Source organism: Eptesicus fuscus, chromosome 4 (assembly GCF_027574615.1).
Source record: "Eptesicus fuscus isolate TK198812 chromosome 4, DD_ASM_mEF_20220401, whole genome shotgun sequence".
NCBI classification, from domain to species: domain Eukaryota; kingdom Metazoa; phylum Chordata; class Mammalia; order Chiroptera; family Vespertilionidae; genus Eptesicus; species Eptesicus fuscus.
In genome coordinates, this window is record NC_072476.1 from 103,804,365 (window position 1) to 103,814,932 (window position 10,568).

A 10,568-nucleotide genomic window follows, 5' to 3' on the forward strand; every position below is an offset into this window, starting at 1 on the left:
ATGATAGTCTAGAAAGTGCTGTGTGAATTTTAAATATTTTGCAAATGCAGGTGCAATATTAATCACTGTTGTACCCCAAAGCACTCTCATGATATTAGTATTTCTCCAGGCAGCCGAGAACTAACCTTCTTTAAGTGAGGCCTCATTTGTTTGCATTCCTTTTAATAAACAGTTAGCTTTTTCCAACTGCATATTCAGTATGTTGTTCCTTCCAGCAGTTTCTACCATTTTCTGTAGAGAAAACAATTTATATCATAACCAAATCAATGCTGTTAATTTGATTTTCTTACCTAAGCATATAAAGACTAATGAAAACACAGACTACTTAATATCTGACTAACTTGAACCCCCTTCTTTCCAACCATTCAACCCTCAGTCCCATGGTTAACAATTCTTCATGTGTGTTTCCCAAATATTTCATGATTATATAACTGAAGGGAAGGATCATATTATACTCTGCTCTGTACTATGTTGCACTTAGTACTATTCTCTTGAGATGATGTCATATAAGCACATACAGGTCTACCTCATTCTCTTAACAGCTGCACTGAGTTTCATCTATAGTTCACTATTGAGGAAAATTTGTGTTGTTTCCACTTTTTTTGCCCTTGCAGACAATAAATAAACATTCTTGAATATATCTCTCTGCTATCTTTGTGAATAGTATAACAGCTGCCATATACCCATCAAACACCTTCAGAAATGATCAATTCATGACCAGTCTCATATTTTCTATACCCACTTTCCTATTGTCTTCACTTCTGAATTTATCTCAAAGCAACTCCCTGACATTATTTTACTTCATCCATAAATATTACCATTTATATGTGTCTATAAGAGATAAGACTCTTAAAAAATACCATTATCACATCAAAAATGAACAATATTTCTTATTTAAAATGTTTAAGATATAATAGACTAGAGGCCCGGTGCACAAAATTTGTGCACAGGGGGGTGTCCCTCAGCCCAGCCTGCACCCTTTCCAATCTGGGACCCCTCAGGGGATGTCCCTCTCACAATCCAGGACTGTTGGCTTCCAATTGCTTGCCTGCCTGCCTGCCTGATGCCCCTAACCGCTTCTGCCTGCCAGCCTGATCATCCCCTAACCACTCCGCTGCCAGCCTGATCGATGCCTAACTGCTCCCCTGCCGGCCCGATTGCCCCCAACTGCCCTCCCCTGCTGGTCTGATCACCCCCAACTGCCCTTCCCTGCTGGCCCTGTTGCCCCCAACTGCCCTCCCCTGCTGGCCCAGTTGCCCCCAACTGCCCTTCCCTGCAGGCCTGGTCACCCCCAATTGCCCTTCCCTGCAGGCCTGGTCCTCCCCAACTGCCCTCCCCTGAAGGCCTGGTCCCCCCTAACTGCCCTCCCCTGCCTGCCTGGTTGCCCCTAACTGCATGCGCTCCACTGCTGGCCTGGTCACCCCTAACTGCTCTCCCCTGCCAGCCATCTTGTGGCAGCAATCTTGTGACCACACGGGGGTGGCCATCTTGTGACCATATGGGGTGGCCACCTTGTGCGAGGGTGTGACGGTCAATTTGCATATTACCTCTTTATTATATAGGATATTTATAAAATAAGCTCCAAAAATTTTGCACCAATTCCTTTCCTTACATAAATAGTGCTAAATCTCTTTCTCTCTTATCTTGGTAAGAATCACTTGGTTAAAAAAAATTATGCTCTTTGTTTAAAAGCTCATAATAGTACCTCAAAATACTTATCATAATGAAAATTCTTTTATTATGACAGTACTACATTGTGCGGATGAAAAGCAGAAATAGAGAAAAATGATAAAACAGGAGAGAAAATAAAGGTAGGTGTTATTTCATCTCCCCTTTCTGCTTCACAAACCCAATCTCCAAATCTTTAATTTATCCATTTATGTTTTCTCAACAGCTATCCCTACTCTTCTCCCAGGTAGAGGAAGGAAAAAAACCAAATGTTTGCTTGTGGATTTGGTCTATCATGAAACTTGTCCAGAGTTGGGGAGGGAGGACTTCAAGTGGGTCTGCTTTTACACAAAAGAGAAGGAAAGGGAAGAGATAGAATAGGAAAGACTAAAATACCTTTTAGTCATAGTGGTAAGACACTGAGGACTGAGTCTACTTCAATTCTTACTAAATCATTCCTGAGTTTATGGACATCTTGGGCATTTAAGTAGGTATTTTCCCGTTAACTTTAGCAAAACGATATAAATTATTTACTGCCTTGACCCAGAAACATTTTGATGCATTAGTACAAATGAGCCAAAACCATATATATTTTAAATACAGATTTTTAAGGGCTTACTTAGCAAAGTACATTCCCATTGTTTTTACCCTGCTCATTTTGGGCTGTACATTTTTCTTTTTTTCCAGCTCCTTCCACTGGCAAAATCTGTTCCACTTTTTCCCTATACACTTTAACTGTTTGATATCTTTACATACCTTTTCTATCTGTGAGAAGTCATTTATAAGTTTGTCAAGATTCACACTGCTAACCTTTTTCACACATCCATCGCTGCTTTGATTCATGTCCAAACTAGTGCAGAGTAAATACTGTCAAAACAAACAAATAACAAATAAAATCTAAAGCACAACAACAGTAGTAATAAATACTAACGTTTATGTCCTCTACTTAGAGCACCTACTTGAGCTCCATTCCACTCAGAATTTTTGTTATGCCCATTAACAATAGCCAGTGCATTATGGCTTCTCCACTTCTCTCCAGCTCCACCCTCACTGAGTTTTCTCTAAAGAAATCTAACATTAGTGTACTGATATATGCACATGTAAAAATTGTTTGTCCCTACCGTATAAAAATTAATTATGCCACTGTTCAGCATTCATTCCTTGCCACCAGTATGGCTGGACTTAAAATCTGATATATCATTAAATCTTTAAATATAGGTATTCTCAATTTAAGATAATTAAAATACCTCTCATGCCACAAATATTTTTGCTCTATTTCCTGGTACCGTGGTTACTGCTATGGACTGAATTGTGAACATCCCCCAGATCCATGTGTTGAAGTACTACTATATCTCACAGTGACTCTGTTTGGAGACAGGGTCTTTAGGAAATAATTAAGGTTAAATGAGGTCATCAGAGTGGGGCCCTTATCCAATAGGACTGTGGCCTTATGAGAAGAGGAAGACTAGGCATTCCTGTACACACTAAGGAAGGACTAACTTTGCAGTCCTGTCTCTACCGTCCATTAAAGAAGAAGAAAAAGGCAGATTAAGAAAAAGATTTTTAAAAAGGGAGAACTCTCCCCCCCGCTCTCTCTCCATGTGCTCACACAGAGGAAAGGTCATGTGAGCACACTGCGAGAAGGTGGCCAACTGCACCTCAAGGAGAGAGCCCTCACGGGATACCAACCCTGCTGGCACCGTCATTTTGGACTTCCACCCTTCAGAACCGTGAGAAAATACATTTCTGTGGTTTAAGCCGCCCAGCATGTGGCATTTTGTTAGAGCACGATAGAGTAGATGAAGACTCGTTTTTCACATTGTGTTGGGTAAACAAAAGACATCTGGAAATTAATATGCTCAAAGCAGCCATTCAGTGATACCATCCTCTTGTTAGTCTGTGTAAGGACAACCTTTGGTGTGGCCAGCTGGCTGACGCAGGGGAAGACTAAGAGTTTGTTTAGCCCTATGGAACCAATCCTGGAAATGCAGGAAGGATGGAGAAAGGGACTTCTGCAAACCAGCCAGCACTTTGATGTGGGGGTGCGAGGGTGTCTAGAAAAATCAAGATTAATACCACCTAAATGTATGAGACACTGTGTTTAGACTTTTCTCTGGCAAAGAGGAAGAAAATGCAAATTTGAAATTCAGGCCTTCTAGACCGAGGAAAGAGCATGACGTGGGAAAGTGGCAGTGGCAACTAGTCCAGAGTAAAAGGTCCGTAAAAGCCCTAAAGTAATTACTCAATGTCAATTGGGGGGCGTATTGTTGTTTAAGATGAGGTACACCAAAACACAGATATTGCTTGACGATTTGGTCATTAAAAAGTTCCACGTCCTCGTCTTTTAAAGATTATATTACATGAACAACTATTAGTGTTTTTTATATATTTTTTAATTTTATTACTGGGGATGTGCCCGCAACCAAGGTACATGCCCCCGACCGGAATCGAACCTGGGACCCTTCAGTCCGCAGGCCGACGCTCTATCCACTGAGCCAAACCGGTTAGGGCTATTAGTGGTTTTTTAGATCTGAGAGAATTTTAGCTGTATATTTTCAATTTTTACTGAATTATTATCCCGTGTATCACATATACGAGCAAACCTCTATATAAAATCCCTTAAATGGTTAAAACTTGGTCCTTCAGGCAGGACAATTATCGTAATAGCATAAACCCAGTAAAATTCCTCTTGGGGTAAAATGTAAAAATCATCACTATTTGATATGCGGTTATTATTTAATAGAACTATACGATAATTTGAAATAGCTAATGCATAATCCTCCCTTCCTAACTTTGTGTTCCTTTTTGGCTCCAAACATTTTAAATAAAAAAGGTTTACAGGGCTTTGCCTTAGAACACGGCTTCTGAGCTCATTGCATTTTCACTTGAGCTTCCTTTCCTTCCAGCTGCTCCCCCTAAGGAGCCCTGGGAGCGTCCTCCCTGGAAAACGGCCCTAACCTTAATCTCCACCGGCTGCCCCGCCGCTCTCCGCGGCCACTTCCAGGGCCCGCCTGCCTCCTCCACCGCCCAGCTCAGACCCCCCCCCCTAACCTCCCCCCTCCCCGCCCCCCGTGGCCGGGGTCCTCCTGCCCAGGGACGGGGTGCCAGCCCCCCCGTGGCCGGGGTCCTCCTGTCCAGGGACGGGGTGCAGGCGGCCCAGCGCCGTCACACTCGGGTTGTGCCCTTCAGGGCCCAGCTCCCCGCGCGGCCGCAGGTGCAGGTGCGTGGCGGCCCCGTTTCCTTCCTGGGCCCCGAGCTGCCCACCAGCTTCCATCCCGGCCCGGGCCTCTCTTCCCGACCCTCGGCCCGGAAGGCAAGCTCGGGTTCCCGCCCCCCTTTCCCTCCTCAGCGCCCCCCGTGAATTCCCTCAGCCCTGAGCCCGGGCTTCCGGCTCCCCCACCCGCAGCCCCGCGTCCCGGGGAGCCCAGCTCGCACGCACGCCGAGCGCCGCCGGCGCACAGAAGCGCGGGGTCCCGGCCTCCTCCGCCCGGAGACTGCGGTGCGGAAGGAATATCCGCGGGAAACACGGGGATTCGAACTGGCGCCGGGGCTCGGGAGGGTCGCCTGCTGCGGTCAGGGTCCCGCCTCTCCCAGCCCCTCCCGGAGCCGGAGCCGGTCCCACCCGGATTGCCCTCCCCGCCCCGCCCCGGGAAGCCGGGCCCCCAACAAAGGGCCCGCCCTTCTCCAGGCCCCACGGTGCACCCGCCCCAGCGCCCCGCCTCCAGCCTTCCGCCTGGGCCCCCGCTCCCCTCAGCACCCGGTGTCTGCAGACCAATAATGATTTCCCCAACCAAACAATGCATCGCACTGGTTTAAGTTTTGAACAGTGAGTCAACACCATGGAATAAATAATGATCCTTACTTGTTCGAGTAACTTATAAGTATAGGCTTACACAGTACCAGGTAGTCACGTGATGGAGATGAAAGATGAGTATCAGGCAGTGCAGCCCACAGCCAGTCCATGGATATGGTCTTCCATCTACAGAGCTTTGTCTTGGTAGCTCAGAGGTCAAGGACATGAGCTACCTGTGTGGATTCACGGCCAACTGTACCACCTGGGTGATGGTGGGCGTGTCCTTAATTATACGTGCCCCAGATTCTTTATCTGTAAAATAGACATCAATAGTAATGCCTGCCTCATAGAGCTGATTAAATGAAATGACATTTTCGAAGTGCTAACTGCAGTTCCTGGTGTAAAGTAAGTGTTCAAAAATAGGAATTGTTATAATTCAAAATTTTTGTTCAGTAACAGTTTGGAAGTGGACTATCCACTGCCAACGTTGCCCTATCTACTTTTTTTTGAGCGGGAGATTTATTTTTATTAATTAAAAAAGAAAAAGGAATCCAAAGTTGGGCAAGCATAAAAATGTGAACTATAGGAGGGTAATCCATACTATTTTATTTGAAAGGTGGTATAGCAGGGTGGCAAGAAAGCTAGATCGAAGGGGAACTGTGGGGTGGAGTCCTCTCTCTGATGCCTACCAGTTCGTAAAACTGGGAAGGTTGACTCATCTTTTTTTCACTTCTAAAATAAGTGGACTAAGAAACAGCTAAAATTTTAAGATTTTAAACTGGTCTGTTGGTAAAAAATTGCTTATCAAAATGTTGGAAAATGGCCAAAACCGGTTTGGCTCAGTGGATAGAGCGTTGGCCTGCGGACTGAAGGGTCCCAGGTTCGATTCTGGTCAAGGGCATGTACCTTGGTTGCGGGCACATCCCCAGTGGGGGGTGTGCAAGAGGCAGCTGATCAATGTTTCTAACTTTCTATCCCTTTCCCTTCCTCTCTGTAAAAAAATCAATAAAATATATTTTTTAAAAAATGTTGGAAAATTCTATTTTTTCCATATTCCTTACCTCATTAATTTCACAAAATGCATATATATTTTATTTTTTAAAGATCTTTTAAGATCTCTCTCTCTCCATATACATACATATATATACACACATATATGTGCATTGGGCCTCTATATATACTAGAGGCCTGATGCACAAAATTCATGCAAGGGCCTCCCCCTACCCCTCACCACTGTGGTGGCCACTTCTGCCTCAGCCCCCGCCCACCGTGGTTTTGTCCTGAAGGAAGGCCGTCTAATTAGCATGTTACGCTTTTATTATTATAGATGTATAGATGGATAGATAGATAGATAGATATTGATTGGCTGTAGCTCAAAGCTAGACTTATCTACCTGGCAGGGCAACCTTTGTTTACCAAGCATTTCATTTTCTCTTTTCAACTTCCCAAAACTTGCCTTCCTCCCCTTTGAAACCCTAGAGCCCCATCCCTTTCCTTAGGCCCAGGATGGTATGTAAGCCTAAATCTTCTGGCCGCCTGAAGTGGGGCTCCTAAAATCATAATTAAAATTGTTTTATTCTTTTTAAAAAATATACTTTTATTGATTTCAGAGAGGAAGAGAGAGAGATAGAAACATCAATAATGAGAATCATTGATCGGCTGCCTCTTGCACGACCCCCCATTGGGAATTGAGCTCGCAACCTGGGCATGTGCCCTGACCGGGAATCGAACTGTGACCTCCTGGTTCATAGGTCCACACTCAACCACTAAGCCACAACAGCTGGGCATTCTTTTTTAATCTGTTTTATGTCAATTTAATTCTTAGACCAGCCACAGAAACTAGAAGAGTAGGAGAGAAAAATTTTCCTCCTCTACAATATTCCCAGCCTAAAAACTGATTGTCTCTAATACAGGTATCTTATTTATGAAAACTAAAATTCATTATAATGATTCATCTCCAAGTCAGTGAATTATATTCCTGATACCGATCTAAAAGGAAATAGTCCATTATTTAGAATCAGTAGGAATGCTAGTCAGAGAACAGTAGCATAATGAAACTAAGGATTATTCAACACCATCCTGCTGTTGAACCCATTTCAGAGCCACCCAGAAATATATCTTACTGGGATACACATGATTTTAGGCAATCAATTTACTTCGTAGGCCACTTTGGTGGTGTCAAACGATAAATCGAGGCAGATTAAAAGTTTTAAGCGTTTATATGAGAAAAACTCAGTTCCATGGGCAGTGCCTAACCAGATGTGTTAGGAGGGCTCTACCAACAGGAGCTGGGGAGAGACTTTTATAGAGAAAAGGCGAAGGCAAAGCAAGGAAATTATTGATTGGCTATAGCTCAAAGTCTAGTTGGCTGTGATTGGTTGATCTTAGAGTTTGATTTCTTAACCTTGAGGCATTTACAGGCTTGGATTTTGGTCTGCTTACAGAGGCTACGATGACATTAGATCCACCTCAGTCTAATGGCTTCCTTGTTTAATTAATTAAATTAATTAACTTGCCAGCATTGTGAGACTATGCGGCTTAGTCAATGACTGTATGTCAAAGCCTTTAGAGATAAATACAAGAGGCACCTTCTAGGAACCTTCATACTGAGCCCGTTTTGCCTACCAGAGATGTTTCTGTCCCCTTGCCCCCGGCTCCCAGTGTCTGTTCACTATATTACTGCAAAATGCAACTAGTCCGGGAATTGAGAAAACACAAGACCACAGAGGAGCCAGCTGCTAATTCCGCCTGGGGATGTGGGGGGAGCTTTCACAGTGGAGGTAATTCTTGTAGGTTTGCGCCTGTTCTAAAGCCTGGGTGCGCACTGTCCAGGCTGAATAAGTAAAAAGATGTCAGCAGGTGACTCTGGCTGCGGTCTGTGCAGGTCTTGCTGATGCTCCTCTCCTCTTTGGGAATCACAAGTCTCTATACAGGCAGCGCCCTCTGGAGGTGACTTAGTGTGGGAACTGCCTGAGAGGGATCGCTGCATGGCCTGAGACCTGGCCCAATAAGAACGCCTCTCTTAGGCTGAGTCAGGAAATAAAAGGAAAATATTGAAAAAGAGCCAGAGCCACAGGACTAGGCGGGGGAAGTACCCGATGAACGCCTCTGAGGAAGGTAAGAGTTAGGCTGACTGTTGAGTCACTCTCAGAGCCCGGCTGTGTAGCTAAGAAAGGCACTTCCTTTGCTTCTGATAAAGTCGATTTGCACATTGGGACCCATACACTGGATGTCACCCCAGGGGCCTAGCCCAGGTCACAAATCTAAGCCTTAGTCAGCCTGCATGTAAAGGAAAAACTGGAAGGAAAGCTAACAGAGACCACTAATCATCCTCTAACTCAGCGTTAGCGAGCTCATCTCACCCTGGAAAACAAGACCCGCTGGCCTTAGAAGGAAATCCCCGCCCTTCTAGCCAATCCTAACGCTCTATAAACGCGCCCCAAATCCCTCTGGCAGAGGCCCCCCTGCTTGGGAGGCACTGTACGTGCCCAATCCATAAACTGTTTTTCCTTGAATAAAAAACATTAAACTCACTACTAACTGGTTTTAGTTTTGTCATTGGACACTTCTTTACTTTTTTCTCTTTTTCAGCAAAACAAGCAAGAATTTATTGGTCGCAGCAAAACACACTTAGGACAGTGAAACAAGGCAGGGCATGGAAGAAGCCACTGGAGAAGCTGGGCTGGGCTGCTTTGGCTCACTGGGAAGTCAGATAAAAGGGGGATGTGGGGGACAGTTTCAGGGGGTTAGTCCCCCTGGTTGCCAGCCTCCTGGGGTCACTTAGAATTTAGGAGATGCTTGCCTGCATCGGAGGGGTGGGGGAGGGGGGGCTTTGCACACTTCCCTGTCATCTTTTTTCACTCCCACCAGGTGAACAAGCCTGAGTTGCTCTACTGTAGAGGCCATAGCCTGCCAAATGCCCGGTGGGTAAGTGTGTCCATCCCAGGTCATCCGGCGCCAGCCAAGCCACCAGCTGACAGTCGATGAATGACTGAGTGAGCCTCACTGGATGAATAGCTGACACAGGCAGAAAAACTGCCCAGCTGGGTCCTGCCCAAATAGCCTACCCACCAACCTGTGAGCGAATAGATGCTGGTTGTCTTAAACCACTAAGTTTTGGAGGGTATTTTAGGCAGCAAAGGCTGAGTGATGCTATTATTTGAAACATGATAGAGTGCAAGATATCCACCATGGAAAGGAGATTAACTTAAAAAAATGCATTGCCATTTTTTAGAAAGAATACTCTTTCAAATTAGGTAAAAGATGGCTTTTCCGAATCTGAAGCAAACAAGGCGACAGTTTAGGAGACTGAGGTGTGAGATGATCAGACCCTGGACTAAACGGTGGAGGGAGGATGTTAATAAGAGAATGGGTTGTGGGTATTTCAGAGACTTCCAAGCCTCATTTTTGATGACATTTTCATTTACAAAGATTCCCTCTCTTGTGAATAATTACAGATTTGTGTGCCAACAGTTGTCCTGAATAGTCCCAATCAGTGAAGCTGCTGGAAAAATCCTAGATTCTCCAACACCCTGGGTTTAACCCGCTAAGCACTTGCTCATGTGACTGAACACAACAATTTACAAAATTTTTAAAAGGGTAAAATAATAAGAACAGCAAAATAGGAACCCCTTGACTGAGAAAAAAGCTTCACAAACTAGAACTCGAAAGTTTATTTCCCTGCATTTTGACTTTTGGGAGAAAGAGATATATGACAAGAATATATTTCAGTAGGAATCTAAAAATACGTTACATATTATTTTATAACTCTAAAATAATAAACATTCACTATAGAAAATGCAGGAAATTAAATCAAATGAAAAATAAGATAATTTAAACACCCATGTTTACTTGCCAGAGGTAACCATTTTAACATTTTGATGTATCCTATATAATAAAAGGCTAATATGCAATTCGACCTAATGGTGGGCCCACTGGTTGCTATGATGCACACTGACCAACAGGGGGCAGATGCTCAATGCAGGAGCTGCCCCCTGGTGGTCAGTGTGCTCCCACAGGAGGAGCACCGCTTAGCCAGAAGCCAGGCTTATGGCTAGTGAGTGCAGCAGCCATGGCAGGAGCCTCTCCTGCCTCCGCGTCAGAACTA

At 44.6% G+C, this 10,568-nt stretch overlaps 1 protein-coding gene across 1 annotated transcript in view; it reads right to left on the reverse strand.

Moving 5' to 3' along the window:
• Positions 1–5,278, reverse strand: part of CCDC152 (coiled-coil domain containing 152) — a 30,415-nt gene extending 25,137 nt beyond the window's left edge. The window contains exons 1-3 of the mRNA XM_054715287.1: positions 5,108–5,278; positions 2,425–2,535; positions 126–231 (exon numbers count right to left, since the gene is read on the reverse strand). Of these exons, the coding sequence (XP_054571262.1) occupies positions 126–231; positions 2,425–2,511 (193 nt within the window). The 5' untranslated portion in view covers positions 2,512–2,535; positions 5,108–5,278. The remainder of the gene's footprint in view (positions 1–125; positions 232–2,424; positions 2,536–5,107) is intronic.
• Positions 5,279–10,568: the final 5,290 nt, after the last annotated feature.